Below are 25460 nucleotides of genomic sequence, written 5' to 3'. Positions count from 1 at the left end.
AAGACTCACTGAGGGCTCCACAAGAATAAAACACATAATTCCAGCAGTGGGAGTTGTGGTGCTCATAATGAATGTGTTTAACTGAGAGCACAGCGTTTCATTTACCTTGATGAACGGTGGACGCCGCAGGAATGAACAGAAACAATACGGTTCAGATGAACAAACTTTCTTTCAGATTACAAAACTTGAACACGTATTTCTCAACTCCATGTCCTCAGTCTAAACTGACTCCTCATTAGGTACGAGAAAAACAAGCACGAGGAAGATTAAAGTCGTTCAGTCACAGTGTTTTGAAGGTAAACTGAAAGCCAGGCATTACAGAAAGCAGACAAATATTTGTTAAATACGGCTTATATGTTCTTTGTATCACTGATGTGAAAAGTAAGGCAGTTTAAGACCTCGTTTACTTTCTCACCTCCAGATCTGGTCAATCATTGCCAAAGTGTGGATGTCAGATTGTTACTTTCGGAAAGCTACTGCCCATAAAGGCGTGTGCTTTTCTAAAGCTCTCCATCCATCAGACAAATTTGAGCATCTGACCAAAAACCAGTATGGGCGCCAAACCTTTCAAAGTCGTGTTAAATATCAAAACTGTTTTATATAAATTGTGTGAGAATCTCACCTGCAATTCCCTGCAGCAGTCCGCACACATTAAAGATGCTCTTCTTCATGATGCTTTGAAAGCACATGGTGAAGACGGAAATGAATGCCACGGCACACAGCAACAGGATCCCTGCAGCCAGGAAGATAGAAGTAGCCTGCCAGAACCCGCTGGCAATCTCTCCAAAGTGGACTGCGTACGGTCCGCACAGTATTCCCCGCAGTTGAGGCAGTTTTATACAGCGACCATAGATGCCTAAAGTGGGCCTGTAAGCCTCTCCGGCTGTGGTGGCCCCATGGGGGCCGAAAACTGCATCGGATGCACGGGGGAATCCAACGAGCCAGTCGGTGCTCATGAAGGCGATGAGCTCTCCGAACGCGGCAACAATACTCAGCAGAGTCCACAGCATGGAGCGACAGGTGACAATAACATGGCACATGCTGACGGTGGCTGGATGGCTCCCTCTGTTGCGATTTAAGACCTTTACTTGCTGAGAGATGAAACGCTGGATTGTGGATAGAAAGTCCTCAAAAGACAGAGAGCAAAGGTTGTGATCGTTCTGCAGCGAAGACGTGAGAGCAAGTGAAAACCCTTCAGAGGAAGAAGAAGGTGACACCGCTGTACACAAAAGGTTCACGTCAATGATTCACAGCCTGCTCCTTCTCTGTTTTTCTCTCCACTTCTCTCACTCCTTATCTTAACCTGGTGTTGTCTCAGTACAGCAGGTTCCTCCTCCTTGAGCTCACCCTCCTGTCGGTGCGGTCTTCAGACTCTTATTGTGCTTGGTTTTTGGTGTCTACATTGTATTGAAGTTGTGTTCCCTGAGCCAGCCCGCTGGCGTCACATCAAACACACCTAAAAGATAAAACAGGGAGGGACAAGAACAGGGTTAGTGCTTTAATTGCACATATAAAGGCTCGAAGATGATCAGTCATTTCTGCTGTGCTTGAGGAAGTGCAGGTCAGAGTTACGCCTCCTGGTTTCCCATCATATTTTACAAAAGCAGGAGTGTGGAGGATGAAAAGAGTGTGCAGAAGGAACAGAGAAAAGAGGCAGGGAGGCTCCTGGTGTAGATCTTTAAGAGGGGAGTCTAATGAGTTGTGAAGAGACATGCTCGTTTGAAGTGGGCCTCATTCGCTGTGTTTATGTTGAATGATTTGTGATCAGGCCACAGATCAGGCTCTGCACTCCCTGTAAAGTTTTGTGATTGAGGCAGCAAAATTTTAAAGTGTTGAAAAACAGAACATTTCTATCTATGCCTGTGCTCGTTTGTGCATATGTGTGTGTGCTGTGGGGGAAGAGGGGAAAGGTTAAAATAGACTTGGAAAAAAGAGGAATGAGGAGCGGATGCAGACGAAGAGAAAAACAAGCCCGAGGCCTCTCATCAAGCAGCCCACACAGCTGACCTGGGGTCAGTCAATGGCTGATAGCGTAACGGCCGTCCGGCTGTCACACAACCACTGATAACCTCAGTGGCAGCAATTCTGCAGAGTCAAAGATGATACAAACAGGAAGCAGCAGGTGGTCTCAAATGCACATCTGGCACAGCACACGGATGAAATATACACTGCTACTCAAGCTCCAAACCTCATGCATGGGTGTTTCCATTTGAAACCCTCTATACTTTATCACAAGCTATAACTAATTTGAACTAGTTTAATGCACATTAATAGATTATTATAAATGGCATATGTTCTCTTGAAAAATCTTATATATACTTCATAATTTTGAATTCAAGACTCATAGTCATTCTTTATAATGTGGTCTTACTACTAAGTGGATTCACCTGATTGTTCTTCCTCTAGCAATAATAGTTGAATTTTCCTATTGAATTCTCCATTTATCAATTTCCAAAAGCGTTTTTAATTGAGCTGTAAACTTCCTGTTAAAAAGAAGTTCTTCCTTCCTGCTATCGCCAAGTTTTATTTTATTGCAAACCTTTTACATATCATAATTACACTGCAATAAAACCCTTTTCGGGTGAGAGATATCATTCATTTTACTACACAGAAAAAAATGGTTTCCCTACCCAAGGCTGTCTCAAGACTAGATGGATAAAATGTCAACCTGTAGATAACCTACAGAGAGTTTTTGTCTAACAAATGTAAGCAGGAACGCCAGAAAAGATTAAAAGGAGCTTATATAGGAGCTTTTAAGTATTTGTGCTCATGTTCTAAATACAGCTCTAGGTTAAAGCTGAGAGTTGTTTCTTTTCTTTGAGGGTTTTTTGTGCCATGGTTTCCCTGCTGCCTCTGGGGAGTCTGTTAGTCATTCTCCAACCAATGTTTGGCAGAGCAGCAAAGGGAGCCGGGGGCCACTGTTGACACGTGTGCCGCCCGCACTGTGAGGTTTCCATTGCCCAGCCCTTGGAGTGCCCTTACAGAGAGGGTCGGGACAGACGTTCGTCCCCTTGTGGTTACATCCCGTTGTGTAACACTCAGTATGTGTGTGTGTGTGTGTGTGTGTGTGTGTGTGTGTGTGTGTGTGTGTGTGTGTGTGTGTGTGTGTGTGTGTGTGTGTGTGTGTAAGAGCACATCACAAACTTTGATCTTTGTCACCCTGTTGAGATATCAACAGCGGTTCGCCTTCCTCAACCCCCCCGTCTTTTCCAGTGGAGAAAATGAGCCAGATCTGTGGTCCTTGTGTATGTGTGTGAGCTGACGTACAATATGTTTGGACTGTGTAAAGCAGATGAGATCATAAGAACAGGCACAGAGAGCTGCTTCAGTGGAGTTGGACCAGAGTTAGTTTTATGAATCACAAGCATTTTCGTTGCTTCACCGTGAACAATTGCGAGAACATATGCACACTTATACAGTTCACTTTTTTGAAGAACTCTTCCCAGGCCTTAAACTGATGATGTCTCAGGGGTGTTTTGAATAATGTCTGACATAAAGATTTAAGATTTAATATTTGACTCTAAAGTATTTAGTCAAACATTTCCTAGCTAGTTGCAAAGACTATTTCTTCCCTGACAGAAATATTGTTGAAAACACACTGGAGCCAAAAAATAAAAATAAAAATAAAAATCTAAACCAGCTGGAAAATATTTGAAGACCTTGAGCCTTAAACTTTGACCTTGCTCAGCCATAGTGTGTCTGCACCACATGCCTCTCAGATGCACAAAGGCAACTAGCAGGTTTCTATGTCTGTGAAGTTTCTTTGAATTTGGGTACTTAAACAAGTCTGGTTCAATTAATGCACCTGGTATTTGTGACAATATATACCCAGACGTCTGCTTCCTGTTCCCAGACAGACAGATTTGAACAGGTATGAAGAACGCAGGTTTCCCAAGCTAGAGTGGAGCATGGTAGTCCATAAATGTGAGGCTTGAGGTGGATTTATGATGTCTTTTATACTCCCAGAGTAACCAGGCAGGAGATAGAGGATTATTTGAGTATCAGTTTACATACACAAAAGAGTTAACAGCCCTCAGACTGCACCCGCCACGATAGTGACACCCAACACTAATCCCCATCTACAAGACTCCCTGCATCTGACACATACTCCCATAAAGTGTGAGCAAGTAACCAGCTGTTAGAAAGAAAAGGAACTTCTCCAGAGTTTCATCTCAGTTGTCCTGCAGCCATTAAATATTGTGCTTGTTGAAACAAATGAACAAATAAAGAGGAACACGCCTCAGCTGCATTAGCTTAGGGTACACTCCTAAGCTAATGCTAAAATGCTCCTGATGCCGATGCCAATGCCCTTCAAATCTACACACAATCACATTAGCATACTTGCATATGACATTTAGACCAAACTACACTTGGACGCAAACCAAATTTTAACTTGATTATGTCTACTAAATTCCATAGCATTTAATCTCAAAGCTATGGAGACACTTCACTAAAAAACTCAAAAAAACTCATGGTGTAGCTAGAAGAAAAGATTAATGGATTGTTTAAGTCACTGAGCATCATCCTCTTGAAACCATTAATACCAATACTATTTTATTTCTACATTTCTTCCCTTCAGCTCGCATCATTCAGTCTTTTCTTATCTTTTCTATGCTGATGACATTCAGCTGTGTATGTCTTTTACGCCTCACCAGTTGGATACGTTGTCCACTCTAGTCCAGCATTTACCCAGGATTAATGATTGGCTCTCTATCAATTACTTCGTTTTAGACACCAACAAAACTTCATTTTGTTTAACCAGTAAATCCTTTGTTTGAAAACTTGGAGAAATACAGTGGGGTAAAAAAGTATTTAGTCAGCCACCGATTGTGCAAGTTCCCCCACCTAAAATGATGACAGAGGTCAGTAATTTGCACCAGAGGTACACTTCAACTGTGAGAGACAGAATGTGAAAAAAAAAATCCATGAATTCACATGGTAGGATTTGTAAAGAATTTATTCGTAAATCAGGGTGGAAAATAAGTATTTGGTCAATAACAAAAATACAACTCAATACTTTGTAACATAACCTTTGTTGGCAATAACAGAGGTCAAACGTTTACTATAGGTCTTTACCAGGTTTGCACACACAGTAGCTGGTATTTTGGCCCATTCCTCCATGCAGATCTTCTCGAGAGCAGTGATGTTTTGGGGCTGTCGCCGAGCAACACGGACTTTCAACTCCCGCCACAGATTTTCTATGGGGTTGAGGTCTGGAGACTGGCTAGGCCACTCCAGGACTTTCAAATGCTTCTTACGGAGCCACTCCTTTGTTGCCCGGGCGGTGTGTTTTGGATCATTGTCATGTTGGAAGACCCAGCCTCGTTTCATCTTCAAAGTTCTCACTGATGGAAGGAGGTTTTGGCTCAAAATCTCACGATACATGGCCCCATTCATTCTGTCCTTAACACGGATCAGTCGTCCTGTCCCCTTGGCAGAAAAACAGCCCCATAGCATGATGTTTCCACCCCCATGCTTCACAGTAGGTATGGTGTTCTTGGGATGCAACTCAGTATTCTTCTTCCTCCAAACACGACGAGTTGAGTTTATACCAAAAAGTTCTACTTTGGTTTCATCTGACCACATGACATTCTCCCAATCCTCTGCTGTATCATCCATGTGCTCTCTGGCAAACTTCAGACGGGCCTGGACATGCACTGGCTTCAGCAGCGGAACACGTCTGGCACTGCGGGATTTGATTCCCTGCCGTTGTAGTGTGTTACTGATGGTGACCTTTGTTACTTTGGTCCCAGCTCTCTGCAGGTCATTCACCAGGTCCCCCCGTGTGGTTCTGGGATCTTTGCTCACCGTTCTCATGATCATTTTGACCCCACGGGATGAGATCTTGCGTGGAGCCCCAGATCGAGGGAGATTATCAGTGGTCTTGTATGTCTTCCATTTTCTGATGATTGCTCCCACAGTTGATTTTTTCACACCAAGCTGCTTGCCTATTGTAGATTCACTCTTCCCAGTCTGGTGCAGGTCTACAATACTTTTCCTGGTGTCCTTCCAAAGCTCTTTGGTCTTGGCCATGGCGGAGTTTGGAGTCTGACTGTTTGAGGCTGTGGACAGGTGTCTTTTCTACAGATGATGAGTTCAAACAGGTGCCATTCATACAGGTAACGAGTGGGGGACAGAAAAGCTTCTTACAGAAGACGTTACAGGTCTGTGAGAGCCAGAGATTTTCCTTGTTTGAGGTGACCAAATACTTATTTTCCACCCTGATTTACGAATAAATTCTTTACAAATCCTACCATGTGGATTCATGGATTTTTTTTTCACATTCTGTCTCTCACAGTTGAAGTGTACCTCTGGTGCAAATTACTGACCTCTGTCATCATTTTAAGTGGGGGAACTTGCACAATCGGTGGCTGACTAAATACTTTTTTGCCCCACTGTATCTGATTCCTCTCTGGGTTTGACTCTCATGTAAAAACCTTTCTTGTTCCTGTTTTTCTCATTTAAGGAACATTTCTAAATTGATCTTTGGTGGAACTAGAGGAACATATTCATCACAATTACGATTACTAACTTGAACAATTGATCTCTCATGCATCCAAACGATACAGAAAGCTGCGGCCAGACTATTAATACGTTCACATTACAAAGAACTAAACTATTTAGTCCATCTTTATATCAAACACACTGCTACTCATAGTTTTCTATGAGAATCTCAGAATCTGCTGGTCATTCTACGTACAAGCCTGAAGACTAGGTGTGGACTGAGCTTTAGCAGTGTGGCTTCCTTTCCAACCCTTTGAAACAGTCTCCCACTACAATTACGTTTAGCTGACTCTGTGGAGTACTTTTATCCTCTGGATTTCGTGGACACCAATTTCATGGCAAGATTATAATTCCACTCATAATGGGACTTAAGCAAAATTTAGATGTTCACCTAAGTCATGGGGTCATGAATGGCTCTGAAAACAACTCCATCTACCCAGTAGTTGTTGAGACATTCATTGTAAACCAAAAAACTAAGCTGTTTATAGGCCTGAAAAGCTTAACACTACGGCTCCTGCTGAGAGCATCCATTCAGCTTTTCCCTAATCACAACAGCAAAACAGAAGGAAACGCCTTTCCACACTGCCCCTGACAGGAAGCAATCTACATATCTACTGTATGGACTTGTTGCAACTAAAATCCCATCCCACCACTGCTTCAACCTGCCTAAAGAAATTTAAAGAGTTTATTCATTAAGAAAGAGCCAAAAAGATCAGATACAATTAATACAAAGCACTTATAACCCTCTGGTGTCATTCTGGTAATGCCAACATAGTGACAAATCACAAATCCTGTTTATTTTTTGGGTTCCCTGCATTCCCAGCCACACCTCTCGTGTGCTGATTTTATCTGTGAGGATCTGTTTGAATGAGAAGCCCCCGCAGCTACAGAGGGGGAATGCAGGCTGTGATTGGTCTTAAATAACTAATAACCATTCAAGATAAACCACATGGTGAAAAGATGACAAGCAGTCTTACAAATATAATATTTGGGTCAACGTCAACTCTGTAAATAAGTTGCAATGAAAGCACAGCATCTGTCTTTCTTTGTATTTCAAGACTTTCCTTTGTTTATTTAAGGAAAATTACAGTTTCTGTCACTAACAAAGGAGTTTGTTTCTCACCACTTCTGCACATCTGCTCAGAATCCCGGAGCTCCGAAACACTATAAATAGTCTGTGATTAAGACCAAGGTATGCTATTTTACTGCATCAGCAAGGCAGTTCTTTAGATTTAGTTTACCCCAGGAGTCAACCCAGTTGTTTAAACAGGAAATGAAATCAGGAAAATTAAGAGAAATGAGACAATAGTCCAACCTGTCTCCATTGGCTTGTGGATAGTCCAGCTCTCCTGTAAATGTGGCCTCTGTGCCCCTGCTCTCCTCTGCTCACACACTTTAATAACCTCCCTCACGCTCGAGACTCCAGGACCCTCCCACCGTCCCTCCTCTTGGACCAATGCATCTGCTCTGATTGGCTAGACTGACAGCAGATCCAAACTTTCTGAAAGGGTCCACATGGTGGCCATATTTCAGTGCTGAATCTGGGTTAAAATAACAAGATGTGGAGCTGCCCAGGGTTTCTCTCCTCTTTCTCTCTTGGTTTCAGTTTCTCTCACCTTCTCGCTCTGTTTTCATGGCTCACTGCACCTTCTCAATCATCCAAGCCCAACATTTCACTATCAGCTTCAATAAGATTTGCATTTTCAATTTCTTAAATCTGAAATATATAACTTTAAGCATTTGGGTAACATACAGCTGTGTGAGCATCACTTCAAAATAGACTGGTTTAACACTTATTTATCCATGTTAATAATAAACTACAATATGGCATTTCTATAATTTGGTTTGTAAATTACATATTTTGGTTGCATCCATTTTTACTGGATGTGTTGGGAACATTTATGGATAGAAATTCTAGGTGGAGTTAGCTGCAGTGCCAAGCTCGCTGGGCTTGGGACTGAATGTGGGTGGTCATGCTGACCTGATTGACCACTTGCCACAAAGTGCAAAACAGCTGGGATGCAAATAAGCATCTCCAAGTCTGAAATGATGGTTCTCAGCAGGAAAAGGATGGATTGCCTGCTCCTGTGTGGGGACGAGTGGCTGCCTCAGGTGGAGAAGCTCATTATATATGAGTCAAGGATGAATGGAGCAAGGAACTGACAGCTGAGCTCAGTCGTATAGATATGGAGCTTGATTATTTGGTGGGAGCACAGCTGGAATGGTTTGGGTGTCTGTCACAGGTGAGGTGCTTGGGGTACATCCAGCTGAGAAGATATCCCACAGCAGACCCAGGAAGAGATTACGTCTATTGGCTGATTTCGGAATGTTTCAGTATCCCCCCTAGAACAGCTGGGAGATTGTAGCATATGCTGGGTGAGAGGGAAGGAATAAGTATGTATGCAAGTATACCTAAAGAAAACAATTACTTATATAGCTTATATATACGTAACCTTTGAAGTGCAGGATTTGTTCACTAATGTATAAAATGGCACACTGAATATAAATAGGTTTTGCTATTTAGTTTGTAAAACTCAAAAATTGTAATCAGGCTTGTTTCTATTAAAAAGGGGTCCATGAACGATGACACACACAGATCCTGTTACATCAGACTGCTGTAAAAGATAGCTGCCTCGATGCTTGTTAACTGACTGATTGAGCAGATGGTTTGATGTCTGACTAATGGATTAACCTTTCTGGCTGATGGGAGAAAAGTGCCCTGGGATTGCTTACAGCAGCACTGTGTGCATTCAGCCAACAGTGCACTCAGCCACAGTGTTTCTCTGACTTTTGTGTTCACTCGCAAATGAGATCCATATGAAGACAAAAAAATAATAAAATGGGGGGGGGGGGGGGGGGGGGGGGGGGGCAGGAGGCAAGCAGGAAGAGAAGCCAATAGGTCAGTTAGACACTTGAATGCAACCTGCAAAGCATGAGGAAGAGGCCTTTCTTATCACTTTCAATTAAAGTCAGGCCAGAACAGTTCAAAAATGCAGCCTGTGAATGCAGATGTATACATGCTAGACCTAATAAAACTTCAACCTATTTTCTAATAAACCCTGGTGACTCATCCTCCTCCTACGGTAGAGTTGTATGGGAAGAAGTTAAATGAGCCATTTTAATTCAACCCAGTCACACTCAACAAAACAGCTACGAAGGCTCCAGGCTTTTTAATTTTTTTTATACTGTGAACATACAGTTTTCTGTAATAGCAGTGATACAATTCAAAATTCTTATTATTTCTTGATACAGTGGCGCTTTATGTCAAATGATTTTAGAAACCAGAGCACTCATATCCGTCCAACAGTGTGATCGCAGCATCCAGCAGAAGTGAAAAGCTGTAGCTAGCTAATTAACAGGTTAACCTTGTTTGTTTAATATAAGCTTTCATTATTCTTTATATTAAAAAGTAATTTACAGTTTTCTTTATTTTTAGGATTACAAGACAAAAGTAAAGACAAGACTAAAGTTAAATGTAACACTGTAACTACTAGCTAACTAACTACTAGCTACTACTATAGTAAGCAGTAATTGTTAGAATCTATAAATGAATAAAAATAATACAAAAAACTACAACAATGAAGAAAAGAAAACTACACAGCGTGCATTTTTGTTTTTCAGAGAAAAAAAAAATCACCCTTTTCTTTTGGGAGTTTGACCCCTGATCTCCTAACTGTACCTCAGACCTGATTCTGGGACCCTCTTGTACTCGCTGTCACTCTCATCCAGTTCGCTGTCCTCACCGAGGGAGTGTACTTATTACCCTAACCGTCCAATCAAATTTTATCCTCCTATGAAAGCTGCTTGTGCTCATTTCCTGCAGCTTTGTACATTATCATTTTAGTGCATGATTTGATTGCTTACACATCACATCAATCAATGCTCTCAAAAAGTGATCTCAATCCCTGCTCCAACATACCTCCTTCAAATGTCCTGCTGGGCTGCAACTGCCTGACTGATCATTTGAACCAGGTGTTTTGGAGTGGAGAAACCCCTAAAATATAAAACAGATTCTGATTCGGAAATCAGAGTCTGTCTCTAATCAACTAAAAGTAATTCTTCAGATATTCTTGCACATGCACATATTTTCTTAAATATACTCATTTCAATTCAAACATACATAAAAAATGTTAGTAGTCTTAGCAGTAGCTAGCACTGTGCCACATCCAGATTTGGCACTAGAAAGGATTGCTCCACCCCCAGGTCAAAGGTCAGATACTATGGTACTCCTCATTTTACTCAATACTTAGGTGTTTTATGTCACAAAATATGCACAGGTACATAAATGAAAAACAAATTTAAGGGGCAGTGTAATCACAATATAGATGGTTCAAGAATCTTAAGCAGAAATTACTTAATAATAATAATCATTATATGTGCTATTTATTATTATATTATTTTTATAATCTTTAATTATTTTAACTAATATTAATCGGTTATGTGCTTCTTGCCATTTACTGCTTCGAATACTAATGTAGTAGAACTAGCTGGATACACTTAGGTTGGCGGTTTACATCAGAAAAGACACACTGTTCAATTTACTTCTTTTATACTCCTGTGGTTTGGTTTTGTTATCAGACCTCCATGTACTGCACACAGAGTCACTGCACACTGGCTGTTGCTTAAGCTTTTATCCAGATAATCGCTGTTTCAAGATGTTGGGGCGAAAAGTCCTCCGAAAAGACACCAATCAGTTCCACTTTCAGTTAATATTTTTACTCATTATCCTGACTGTGAGTGGGCCTAGTTCTCAGATACGATATTTGTTATGTAGAGATACAAACTCAGAACACCCAGAGACTTCAATTGATTCTCACAGACAAAGAGAAAGCTACCAACATCTCAGAGATTTCTCCTGGCAGCCTCAGGAGCTCTGACAAAGCACAGACGCTCACATCAAAGACCAGTGGATCAGCAGGGAGTAACCATCTACATGTACACACCAGACGCCTGCCAGGCTAAAACATCATTCATACAGATCCAAATAGAACATAAGGTGTCTTGCTTTGAGCTGCTAGTCATTCATCTTTCCTCGACAGACTTTTGTCTGTGGAATCATGAAGACTTAAAGGAAGAGAATAAAAAGTGGGGTGGCGACTGATAAAAGAAATCCAACGGACAGTGGAGCCAGATTGTCTGTTTTTTTTGGGAAAACCTAAACAAGAATTTTTTCGCCCAATTACAAAAAATGCTCTCATTAGCCTCCCACAATAAATATAAAAAGTATTTAAATACATTTGTTTTGATCAACAGAAAAAAATGACATATATTTAAATTGTAATAATCATTAAAATTAGAAATGAATGTGTCTAAACAGCCCTAATTCTTCATAAAAACTTAAAAACATTTACATATATATGGATTCATGATGTATATAGTTACACATGCACAAAAAGCTATCACCTGAGCCCTTATTCCTTTTAAAAGGAGGTTGACAGCCTTTTTCAGGCTTGCAGGTTATTGTTTTGGTTCTCCAAATGGAATATCAATGCAGGACGGAACAACAAATGTCAAGTCTTTGTTGGGCTCATCCAGGAAATGTAAAGTTCAGTGAGTTAATAATGAGACAGGAATACATCCACAGATGACTGGCAATTAGACATGGGAGCAAATGTGACACAGGAGGAAACAAGCAAACACAGAAAATCACAAGGTAGATGGGAAAAGTGAACTTCAAAGTAACAAAGTAACCAAAAGACAAAAAAACTAACTCTGAAACATGGAAGATAAGAAAGATAAGAAAATAAGTAAAATCTGATGGGCCGGGACATCTCATCACTTTACAGTTTTAACTCACACTCACTATGAGAAAAGTCTCAAATCCAAATGTGTTCTGTCTGCTTGGACTCACAAAGTGAATAATAGTAGCTAATGAAGCATTTAGAGCCACATGTTTCATTCTAGAGCTGGTGGAAAGTGAACAAAGAGCAAAAAGAAATATACACTCTTCTTACATCCATTCAGAGACAGAAACACAACACTGAACATGAAGCAGCTGTGTAGTGTTATAACGTGTCAGTGCTTCTTCTGTTGACCCCAAGTAGCCCAATAAACAAAATAAATGTGTAAAAATCTGCAAGCTTTTGGATTTGAAACCAAGTTTGGGAGTGCTTTATATATCCCAGCTGACTGTGACAGATTGAATGGTGTTTCTTCTATCTTGCGAGTCATGGCTAAATGTGGTCCCTGAAAGAGCTACTACTGCCTGGTGTACTTATAGAGAACTCTATTGTTTATCCACCCGAAGCATGTTCTGATTTTATACACTTGCATTAATAATGATAAAAAACAAACAAACAACTTATTAACATGACTGTGCATGCACTTGTGACCTGAATACTCAGGTGTGCCCAAGCCCCAGTTTGAGTCAGGAAGGAACTGATTTCATAGTAGAGAAACCAAATGCTTTATTTGGGCTCGTGTCAATGCGTGCTTCCCAGACATGCCACAGATATCTCATTGAGGCTTTATCTCCACATGTTTTCAATCTGAGCTCTGCCTGCACATGTTATGTCACTCCAACGTCCAGCCACCCTTAAGAGGCTGCCCCGAGTTCGCTTTTAAGAACTGCGGTGGAAAGAGATGGCATTAGGAGAGAAATATGGAAAGAGTTGGAGGCAACGGATGGACAGATGGAATATCTGGCTCTGATGAGAGCCTATGGAGTTTCCAGTTTGGGGGGGGGGGGACAGCTTACTGAGTGCTGAAATCAGATGCAGTTTGCTAGACAAAAATCTCTAAAGCACTAAACAAACACCCAGACAAAAACAGAGCATCTTGCACATGATGGTAGCACATGGAAGAAAATGTTATCCCTGTTTTTATAACCTTCCTTAGTTATCCAAAAAAAGCACCTCAGGGTCATCAGTGCAGCCTAAAAGCAGCTCAGGGGTGACAAATGTATGTAGGGAGACTGCAGTGATGTACATTTGCTTCTGCGCAATCGGAGAAGCCTGAGCTGAGTTTGAATCCCACAGAGGGAGCCGCTATGACCATCTGCCACTTCAAGGCCACGGCTGCTTGAGGCCCATCAGCAGGCACATGGAGACAGATGTTCGACACGCACACACAGGGGACGAGGTCCACATCTACTGAAATAACATTCTGGGCAGGACTGTACGGTGTCAGCTGAAGAATACTGATTCTTTAGCTAAAAAAACAAGCAGGCATTAACTTTCTTAACAGGTCAGCAAATATCAAGCAGCATACTGACTGAGTTCGTCACAATCTGTTTTTTAAAATTAGGATCTTAGTACTACTTTATTCTATGCTATAGATACACTTTGATCACAATATTTGGGTATGTGTAGCCTGTGCCATCTCATTTCATGCTACGCAATGCCAAACATGATGTAAGTTTCCACTGACACTGGCTCATCGTCACTCACAACCTCAGCGTCTTATTCACACATTTGACAGCGATCCATTTATCTAATGCGACAGCTGAGGTCAGGAGACAGATAAATCTCCCCAGCGAGATCACACCGCTCGTTTTTATCCATTCAGCTCTCGTCAGCGGTGCTTTTACTTCCCCGCATCTTAGCGTGGGAGTGTTATCTCTGCAGCATATTTGCTATTTTATCAACTTTCTCGGGAGTACCGCTGGAGCAAAAACACACATGTGTGTTGGAGGTGAGGGAATCACAACACTGAGCTCGGGAGGAAGTAAGGCGGGAGTGTGGGAAAGAAACAAGGAGGGAAAAGGAATAATGGTGGTACGGTTTACAGAAGCCACAGCTAGTGGTCAGCAGGGGGCACACCTGTGAGAGGTGTGGCGCTATAACACGTCCCCCACAGAACAGAACAACAGTATTTTTTTTTAACACGAAGAACATCATAAAATACCAACGGTTCACACATTCACATTTGGATCTAAACATGCACACCTCTGTTTGATCTCTGTGCATGCGGTCACCATTTCGCCCCAGAAACATCTGTTTATGTAATCTTGACAGATTGTGTGTCACTGCTGAGGTGGAGCAGGAGTGATTCTGGTAGACCTAAGTCTTCTGCAGGGGAATTACACTGTGATCCACATCCAGTTTAGGACAAAGTCATTCTTCAGCTGCGCCTCTGTGGAGGAAGCCAGAGGTCAACAATCTCTCATCTTCTCATATTGACCATATCACAAGCGGCGTACGGTTAGCCAGCGCCATGAGGGTTAAGAGGGTGAAGGAAAACAACGACCATCTGACATATCACAGCTTGGCGTCAAAGTGGGTGGCCAACCGGATCGCCACAGAAGAGGAGGGGTTAGAGATTATTCTCTCTGCCTGCCACAGAAGACAGGTTTTTTTTTCTTCTTGGCTCGGCTCTGACTCCAGATTGCTATATCTTAGCAGTTAAGAAGCTGAGAATAAGTGGCTGAGGAGTCTCCTATCCAACTACTAACCAGGCATGACCGTCCTTAGCTTCAAAAATCAGACAAGATGTGGCATCCTACGTTTTTTTTAACACAGTTTTCTACAGTGTTTCACTCAGTTTTGGAGTCAGTCACAAATGGCTATGAACTGTGGTTTTTGGCACTTCCACAACAGCACCACTTTTTCATCTCCAGGGTTTCCAGCTTAGCCATCTCATATGTTTTGTTGTGCTACTAGCATTACTCAGGAGTGCTACTGTAATCACATTCACTAAATCAGTAATGTAATGCGTTATTATACTAAATTCAATTCAAGTTATGTTGTTACTTGACAAAGCTTAATTATCTGTGCAGATAGACAGAAAGATAGAAAAAAAATCATTTAACAGAGTAATGAGAAAGTATTGTAATGAGTAATGTAACAAATTACTTTCTCTGTCAAGTAATGAGTAATGTCTAATACGTTTAGTACTTGTAATAGTCCTTTTTTGGCTTCAGCAGTGTTGCTATAACCTGAGGAGATGAACTGTAATACAGCTGAGAATCAGCTAGATTCAATTCAAAACTGTTACATAGCAAATCTGGAGGAAATATCCAGGATTGTAAGTTATCCTTTACTGATAGCTATATGGTAACCGACTCAGTCTTGTATTTCAGTGGGACCTTAAACAAACTTTTATAGTGCTGTATCTGCTTAAAACTTATACTTAATGTTAAAACTGTTAAGCTGTTGCATTTTTCACTGTGACTATTTAGATTTTGCAAGTTGATATTGAAATCAAAGCAAACTAATTACACTTTTTATGTTATGTTTTGGAAAATTGAAGGAAATGAAGAAAAACAGACACCTTAGATGTACTATTTGAAATTAATAAAGCATGATCTTGACTTAAGAGTTCTGGCCAGACTCCAGGGATTCAGTGTTGGTGCAGTAAAAAATGAAAATATTCCACTAAGAGAAAATACCACTTTAAGAAATTAGGGGCCACATTCTTCACACCTATTTCCTCTGGCTGCTGATGGACTTGAGAGCCCTGAGGAGTCACCAGCACTCCTGTTTCCTCACTGTTAAGAGAGCTGCAGCGTTTGGGCCCCTCAGGCCTAACACTGTCTCCATTGTGCTTAACCATTTCTAGCCCCACCTTAGCTCTGCAAACTGCCCTGGGGTCCAAAAACGCAGGGGGTCGTGGTGGGGGGAAAAGTCCTTCCACTTCAAATCCTATTTTCTCCCCCAGACTCAGGAAATCAGTCACTGTGCTAAGCTGGGTCGACGCCATTTGTCCCTCCTTCTAGAAAGGGCCAAAAGCATTGTTCTCACTGTGTTTTGTGCTCGGGATGAGTGCAGTTTAATCCTAACTTCCCTGTGGTGCTGACCTGCTACTCCCAGCTGAGTTTCCCACTATAGCTCAGAGTAACAAAAACTCCCCCTGCAAACGGAGACTGCTCTACCTGCTTTATCCGAACACCCCTGGGGGACACAGCCATGGCTGTTGAGGGCACTTAACCTGATACTCTGCTCAAAATCAAAAGTAAGCACTACCAAGGAATGCTGGCACCAGACTCGCTCTCACTTGAGTTTGGGATAATAAAAGTGTCAAGTGATATCATCCCCCACTTTCAGGCCCTTGGGAAAACACAGCATGTGTAGGAGGTGAGTAGATGAGGGACGGAGACAAATGAGGAGATGCTGAGAACAAAAAGAAGAGGTGGGAAATGAAGAAGCGTGTTGCTTTTGTCAGACTGGTTTTGGGGGAGGAAAGTGAGATGTGTAGGTGCTTTCACTTGCGGACAAAGAGATGAGTGTTGAAAAGTCATGCTTTTCTTATGAATACCAAGCAAAAACCCTGTTCTTGTCAGATTGTACCACTGTTGCATCCCGCAGACACAATAGATAAAAATCGGTCTAAATTGGAGCTGACGTGAGGATAAAAACCATCATGCTTCATACTGGAAGAATAACAACCTCAGACATCCTTCTTTAAAATGAAATTTAACTGAAAAAAACATGAGTGGAAATAAAAGCTTTCAGATTGAATTATGACTGAACACTTCAGATTCAGTTAAACTGGATGTGTTTAAAACAGAGCGTGAAGACAAATGAGGTTCAGTCAAAACAAGTATGAGATAACAGGAAGTGAGTGCTTGACACAAAGTCTCCCTATTTAAAGAGCAAAGTGACAAACACTTTTTTGTTTATTGTGTTAGTTGGGGCTTTCCACTTTGAAATGACCTTCACAGGTGGTCTCCTGCACAATATCTCCGACTCCATTGTTTTCCTCCATATTGGAAAAACACGCTTCTCCATCCGGACACCCCCCAACTTCCTTACTTCATCCAGAAAGACATATATCAAACAGATTTTAAGAGTCAGCATGGCAGACAATGAAAAGACTGAGTGTAGCTGCTGAAGATGCTTTTCTGCCCTCAGTTAAATCAAAGTTCATGGTTCATAAATCTCTGGGGTCACAAGACGATTCGCGGTGAAGCAAAGAAGAAAAAAGAAAGTCATACACTGAATCACATTTGTTGAATATGCAGCTGGATTAACAGCCTTGCATTGGTGTCGGTTTGCGTAGGTCTCTGGCTGCACAGAGACGAGGATTCTACTGGTACCGGCGCAGCAGTTTCCACGTCCATGAGCACACGAGGATCTGACACAGATTTTGTTGTCAGTGTGGGAACATGCAGTTTCCGTGCAGATACCTATCTGCTCTGTTGCAGCACAGACACAACAGTACAAGTGCGCCAACTACCTATGCTACCTCAGAGCAGATTCAATGAGGGCCAGTAAAAAGCACAATATGAACAGTGATTCATATTGTTGTTCAAAGCAGACTTACTGTGAGCTACGACATTGTGAAGTGGTGGTGAGCACTCCAGTAGAAACCTTGTTTTATTTGCAGTGTCACAAAAAACCCTCCTCGACCAACAATCTAAACAAATTGGAACAGCGACATTTCTGATTGGTGGAGGTCGCTGTGTTACCATGGAAAGTCTTAAACCCACATATCAGGTTGCTTGTTGAGCAAGAAACTTCAGAAACTATAAAAGCATTGCTGACTTTTAACACCAGCAAAATGATCAGCTTAGGTGTTGCAATGAAACTTTTAAGCATCCATTAAAATTGGGATTTACAAGATTTACCTAACACTTGCCTGGAACAATAGGACCATGGGAACAGTTTGTGTTTCCACTAGAAACAGAAAGGTGCCAGGAACTGCAATAATATCATGACAAGAAAAGCAGGAAATCATGCTTCTGTTTGTTTTGTTTTGCTCCAGAGGAAAAGCTATATATTTACAGTTGACCAAAGAGCACAGATGAAATGAAAGGAAAAACGCACGTGACAACAAACGACAACACCGACCTCCTGTGCAGGACCCGGCAGTGGATGCAGAGGCAAAATCTCTTCGGTGAAATCCAGACGTAAGGCTCTTCTCTCAGATCGTCACAACCTGTAGAGAGCAAGAACGAAGCAGTGATGAGTCCAAATGACAAAAACACACCATCTCCAGAGGGCTATAGTTCAGTCATTGTTGGCTCCCCAACAATAATGAGCATCCTTTCCTCATTGCTCACTGGTATTTTCCATTTAAACCCGAGACTACGGAGCAACTGCACCTGGAGAAACTCTTAAACTGGTTCACATGTTCATAAAAAAAGAGAAGAGGTGCAGCCTCAGTTGGGGCTCAGTAGCAAAGTTGCATAATGTTTACAACCACAGCGCAAACTCTTAAGCTCTGTGTGCATCAAAGAAATTACAATATCTTCTGTCCAGATGTTAGGTTTGCAGTACAAACTCCAACTATTGAATCACTCCCTCAGTTCAGGAAAACTTCAAACCAACTTCAACCCAGTGTTTGACTACTCTGCCTGTGTTCTTCGTGTTTCCAACCTTATCGTGCCGGCTTTATCATATTACTTCTATTCATATTCAAAAGTTGAAAAACCTGTATTTTTAGAACATTTTTACTTTTGCTACACGCAGTGTGTCTGTTCTGTCATCTAACTCAATCCAGAGTCCTTACAATGGTCACATTTGTGTTTATTGTTCCGTCAATATTGACTCAAATGACTATATTTTATATATATAAGCTCTTTATGACAGGGATCATAAAGGAATGGACGTGGTCAGCACCAATAATCAGGTAGGCATGGTGTGGTGTTTAAACAATGCTTAGTTTGGACTGCAGGGCCCAAAGTGTGCCAAAAAAATATGGTGGTCCCAGCAGCAGCAGCCTGAGCTGTTGATACAAACCGTGATGGTTTTAAGTTGTTAGTGCCAAATTCTGATCCTATGATCTAAAAGTCACAGCAGAAACACACTCATGAGTAAAACAAGAACTAATAAAAAAATAATACTAAATCGTTACATTATCAGTCGATACAAGGAGCAAGAAAGTAATCACTTTGGAGCTAACAAAATGAATCTCAACAGCACCACTGACAGTGATTAAACATGTTTCAGCTGTCAGCAGTACATTCAGCTTTCTCTACCCTCTTCATACTGACGGCAGACACACTCTACAGGCTGCAGATAACTGACTAATGGCAGTCTCTCTTCCCTTTTATTCAGTGATGTTGGGGCCTTTTAATGGTTACTGTCCAGAGATAGCACTCAGCTAAGTTAATGATCAGGTCAGTACTCTGACATAACAAGACTGCACAGAAACACCAACACAGGATAAGTGGACCAGATTAGGTGATGATAACAGGTCAGCAAACACAGAGACTGTCTCAAAAGGAAGCAGAAGTTTTGTTTGTTTGCTTGTTTGTGTGCAGATGGCAGAATGATAGATTGTGACGGTAAAGGACACCTTTTCTCTGCCAGCATTGGATTGACAATGCTCTTAATCCATGACTGATTCAAACAGTGGAGACAGAGACCACCTACATTTTCACAAATTCCAAGATGATTACATGCAGTTTCTTTGGGATCCACTGTCAGCAATTCAAATTCAATTCAAATTACTTATCCACAATCTCTATTTCATGATGTTTTAGCTTCCAAACTGACCGAGCAGCAAACTCCAAAGCTGAAAGGTGAGGGTTCCTGGGACACTAGGGACACTTTAAAAAAACATTTCTAACCTCCATGGACAGATTCACCCTTCATAACAATTCATAACAACTCTAAAGTGAGAGAATTGTTCTTATACAATTGTTCTTGTAGGGGCGTGTCCACTTTGATTGATAGGTATGCAACTAGGGCCAATTGGTTGCTGCTAGGCCCTCTTTCCACTAACTGGAGTTACTGAACTCGACAAGCTTGTCATGCTTGTGCAGTTGGTGCTGTTTCTTTAATTATGTACACTTCATCATGTCTTAAACTTTTATCTCAGTTACACCAGATTTTCCAGTAAAACCAGTAAAATAATCCAATACTATCCAATCACTTTACTTCCAGTACTCACCATAAGCCATCTCATTTCTTCTATACCTGAGAAAACATCATTTCCACTGGGATTGTTCTGTAGCCTGACCAATGGGGACAAAAAAGCACTGATGAAATATTTTGTAAAAATTCTACAAGAATTTGATAAGCTACAAGGTACACAAAAAATGATCTTTAATAAACTAATATGCCTTCATCTCCGTTAGCCATTCAAAGCAACAGCTGTGGCTAAAAGAGAGATTGTGTTTGTGTTGAAATCTCTCAATCAAATAAGATCTAATCGACACTAGCATCGACTTTATGAACAGTGGGAAAACAAGCAGTATCCTGCCACAAAAACTTGGCGTAAGCTTGAAATAATACAAGACACACACAGCAGCTTCTCTGGGATCACTGGGACTTACACTAATAAACCACAGGCCAGTAGGCCTCTCAGTCAATTCCCCCGAGCTAAGTTCAATTTTTCGCAGAGAGTCAAAACTGAAAGCGCACTTGCTATGACTTAATCTGATCCTTTGGCTGTGATTTTGGATGAATTTAGAATCAATATGTTGGCTGGAAAACAGGAAGAACAACTTTACAGAAAAGTGCCCTGAAATACATAATAACAGATAAGGAAAAGACTTCAGATTGATGTTCTGAGTTCAGTTTTGTCCTCTGGGGAAACTCAACAGTGTGAATTATTTTCCAAATTGCACAGCTGAGGGGATTTTCCCCAAGTGTTACAGACCAACTACTATTTTTACCTCTCTAAAGCATTGCCAAAAAAATGCCCCAACACACATTTAACCTAATACCTCTTAGTTTAGGTGAGCTAGATGTCAGTGTTTGGAGCTCAGCTGTTGAATCCTTCCAGACTAGATGGCAGGCTATTATGTGGGAACCATAGGCAATTTCACTGCAGCCAGGTCCGCCACAAAAGGGTCTTTCTTATAGCATTTAAGAGCTTTGGGAACAGGGGAGCTGAATGGAAGGGACAAAAGAGGTTTGCCATTTTCCAATTTTTTTAGATGATTTTTTCTTTTTGCACATACTCTGATGAGAAGATCAGCGCACCCATATTTGCAAAATCAGAAAAAAAACTGCTTGTTAGATTCTCTTAACATCTCGATTGAAAACAGTGAAAACTGTGCACTGCATGCTAAGCTAACATCCGGTTACCTATAGCTTCACATCAGGTATGGAACCACTTGTATTGGTCCTGTGTAATTATTACTTCAAATGTTTCTGTAGCTGCACATGCAGGAGCCAAGTTGGATGCTGTTTGATGTAAATCATACGTTACTCTCCATCAAGGCTGTGACACACCAAGCACTGATACTGTATTTGGCAGTGAGGATCAAAATCAGAAGGATCTTTCATTACCATTTTCCATCTGTTTTATATTTATTTCTCCCATCCTCGTCTTTTCTTCACTCTCTGGGTCTGCGGGCAGTAATGAGAGGCATGTGAGGCTAAGCAGAGAGCATTCTCATTAAAAATAAGCAGCTCGGTAGCCCCATCCCTCAGGCTAACGCACACATACAACACAGGTGTCAGGAAACAGCCAGCACCCCGAACCCAATTCACTCTCTGAACAGTAATCACTGTAATGCACTGCAAACTGCAAAGCGATTATGAGCAATCGCTGAAGCGCGTCAGTGAGTAAATATTTAAAGAGTGCTGAAGATCAGGCACTAGAGCAGATTTTTCTGGAACTCAAAGCTGCAACTCACCTTTGTGGTCTGAAAGGTCAACTTCAAAAGGCATGAACACTGGGAAATATTTGCCATTGTAAACCCAGCGGGAACATGTGTTTGCAGAGTTTACAGAAACACAATAGATATTGTCAGTGTACACTGGGTTATATAAGCCCTCTATCTTAAGTCCAGAGCTGAATGGGCATTACAGCTGCTCTCTGTTCATACAATACAAAACAGACTTGACCAACTATGACCTCATCATAGCAGACAGCAGCCAGTGTGTATGTGTGTGAGACTGGAACATTTTTATATGACTATCAAACTGCTGCTGCATCAGCACCACAGAAACCGCTCAGTGGCAGCACAGTGCATTCAGTATTGTGCTTATGGGACAAGCGCACTAATGTTATTCACTAGTGTCTGTGAAGGTTCTCAGTCATCCAGGTCATCGTAGTCTAAGGAGCTTGGAAAGAAAAGCGTCTGGACTTCTTTAAGTTGCCTGAAGACGTTTCACCTCTCATCCGAGAAGCTTCTTCAGCTCTAGGGTCAAATGGTGGAGAGTCCCAGATTTATTCACTAGTGCTAAAATCAAATACAAGTGGCAGCTGACAGTGAGACTTTATTTAGTTATGCAAAATGTATGAAATGTGCAAAAAAAAAGTAACACACAAAAACACGAAGTAAGCCATTACGGTTGCGGAGAATAATGAGTGTTGCTTGTTCCTGCTCAGCTGTGTTACATTTACTGTAGCGCTGAAACAGAAGGGCTTTGAAAGCCTCACCAGGAGGTCTTCAAACAGGGACAAGAAAAAAACAAAAAAAACCAACACAAAAACATTGGGTTGCTGGTTCCTGTGGAGCTTCCACATTGAGTGCACACTCGTTTCACTTCAATTCAGTTTTATATAGTGCAAAATCACAACAGTCACCTCAAGATGCTTTATGTTGTAGGGTAAAGACCCTGCAATAATACAGAGAAAACTGCAACAATTCGACAACCCCTCTATGATAAAGCACTTGGTGACAGTGGGAAGGAAAAACCCCTTTGAGAAACAGGCTAATGTACGGGCAACAACCTGCCGCGACTGCTTGGGGATGAGGGGATCAACTGATGGCAACAGAAAGACAGAAACAGAGACCATTAGGTGTGCCCTAAACACCTCTGTGAACGTTGCGTACGAGATAACCTTGTCTGATTAATCTGGTCATTAAGTACCCGATTAATCACTTATTGTATGACAGAGATAGAAAAGCACTAACTCCACAATTGATTTGACCACATCTGTTAATCATATATTCAGTTAGTTATTAATAGCTAACTAATTAAGTTAGCATTTGCCCTGTTGAAAACAGAGCCGTGTCATGTGCACCCAGGCATTCACACTGAGGTAATCAGATAATTAGTCAGGCATGCTAACTGTAACTTTGTCCATGGTGTTTTTCTGAAACATTCAAAAACACAATTAAAAATCCGAACATTTACTCTCAGAATTCTTCACAATAATTATAAGGACACGGAAACTGATCCTTTTCAGTGACATCACGCTAGTATCTCCTTTAGCCCCCACTTCCTTTCGATGCAAGCATACACCCTTTCCATTCAACAAAAACCCTCAACACTGGAGCACAAGCTGAACTGCTATGAGAGCGCTCGGTGTGTAAAGTAAAAACACAAGGTGTGTTTTACTCCCTTAGGCACACACTGATTACACACACTGCACTAATGCAATGATTATCCATACTCGATCCAATTTCCTCATGTCCTTGTGTGTGTGTGTGTGTGTGTGCATGTGTGTCCTGCTTGTAAACCACAGACCGCACAGAGCACACAGAGATGATGTCACCTTACAGTGATTAGTGTGTTAGAGCAACGTGGAACATAACAGATGGTTACAGCTGCAGCAGTTTCATAAAAACAAGAGAAATTGAATCAAAGAGAAAGAAGAGATTTCAAAATGCTTTGTGTGTGTGTGTGTGTGTGTGTGTGTGTGTGTGTGTGTGTGTGTGTGTGTGTGTGTGTGTGTGTGTGTGTGTCGCCTTTGTTCAAATCCGATGAAGTCATCGACCTCTCCCTAATAACAGAAGACAGGTGTATTAAGTGCTCTCCTAATGTGGATAGGAGGGTAATTTCTCTGGATTGGATGAGAGCCAAGTCTCTCCCAGACATGATGACAGATATAATGGGCAAAAAAGTTTCACATGAGTACACACACACACACACACACACACACACACACACACACACACACACACACACACACACACACCTCCTGCCCTCATCTGTATATGCACTGCAGCCTGGCTAATGTTTGCCAGGTTCTGTTATCATGTCTGGAAAACCAAGCTCTTCTCTGTCTCCCTGGTGAATCCCTGAGCCTGAGGTGATAAAGATTCCCACTGAGCACCACAGGCCATCGACCACCAGGAATCTGATGGCTCTTCAGTGAGAAAAGCTTAACGGTTTCTTCAACATGCACTTAACCAGATCTTATCCTCTTCTCTGGATCATTAGGCATGTCTGCCCTTAAACTGTCAACAACAATCTGAAATTGCTGTTAAGGGGCCTTCATTTACATTTCAGGTGGCTTTTAAAAAGGTCAGATCACAGTTATTTATACTGTTATTTACCTCTAGTGGTAGGTAGTGCGATGAAAACAGTTCAGCTATGTGTCAATGCTGCACAAGTGCAATGTTACTCCTTGCTGGAATTGAGTAAAGTCAACCAATCATTGCCCTGGTGCTATATTGAGCCAAAACTGTGTTTATAGTAGTGTATGGATTCTGAAAATGGACCTCACTGTGTAAATCCACTGGTGCTAAGGTCAGGAAGTTGAATCTGCACGCTCAGTTTGCCAGTACACACAAGCAGTCTATTGATCAGTTCCCACAGATTGTCACCTGAATGCTTTCTTACACAACATGAGCCCTGGGAAGCCCTAAATGTTCAAAAGTATACAAGCTGTTTTTAAACTCATCTTGGTGTGGACATGATCACCTCTCTATGGGCATTTTTTTAGCCAAGCTGTAGATGGACAGATGAATGGTCAGAGGTCAGAGGCAGCTTTTCAGAAAGCGATACCCCTCTGAGTAAGTGTTCTGTGGGACAACTAGTGGTTTCATCAGTGGGTATAACAAGAAAATTCCAGTTAATCTTACTATCTTTATGCTTACTCTTTGCACTCTTTTGTTTAATATCTTTGTTTTCTCTGATCCATGGTGCGCTCTGAAACATATGTCCTTTATGACTTGTCTGTGCTTCCAACTCCTATTATTAAAGTCTTCTGTTATCCACTTTGTCATGCCTTTGTTTACCCTCTCCACACAGAGAGCCAATACACAATCCCTGCCGTCTTAAGCTGGCAAATACCACTTAGCTGTGCAGGACCGCCCCAAATGACAAGAGCAAACAAAGAAATGCCTCATTCTCTGCATTCTTTTTGCTTTCTCCAAAGCAAATATGCACATTTCATAAAGGTGTTGGAATAAAAGCAAAGGTAAATTAAATAAAGTCAAATTT

General features: G+C 41.5%; 1 protein-coding gene across 2 annotated transcripts in view; it reads right to left on the bottom strand.

The window, feature by feature from the left end:
* The window catches only part of lhfpl2a (LHFPL tetraspan subfamily member 2a), a 37295-nt gene that overhangs the window by 6264 nt on the left and 5571 nt on the right, over positions 1–25460 (bottom strand). The window contains exons 2-3 of one of the 2 annotated variants that reach the window (XM_085358481.1): positions 18234–18321; positions 623–1456 (exon numbers count right to left, since the gene is read on the bottom strand). In XM_085358481.1, the coding sequence (XP_085214607.1) occupies positions 623–1040 (418 nt within the window). In that variant the 5' untranslated portion in view covers positions 1041–1456; positions 18234–18321. Of the gene's footprint in view, positions 1–622; positions 1457–7819; positions 7885–18233; positions 18322–25460 lie in introns of those variants that run through there. The other variant, XM_085358480.1, reaches the window with a different exon arrangement.

The sequence above is a fragment of the Diplotaxodon limnothrissa genome, linkage group LG7, assembly GCF_057381915.1.
Source record: "Diplotaxodon limnothrissa isolate DT_005_m linkage group LG7, D_limnothrissa_male_GT1.1, whole genome shotgun sequence".
Lineage (NCBI taxonomy): Eukaryota > Metazoa > Chordata > Actinopteri > Cichliformes > Cichlidae > Diplotaxodon > Diplotaxodon limnothrissa.
Note: the sequence above shows the minus strand (reverse complement) of the source record. Positions and strands in the feature narration are given on the sequence as shown.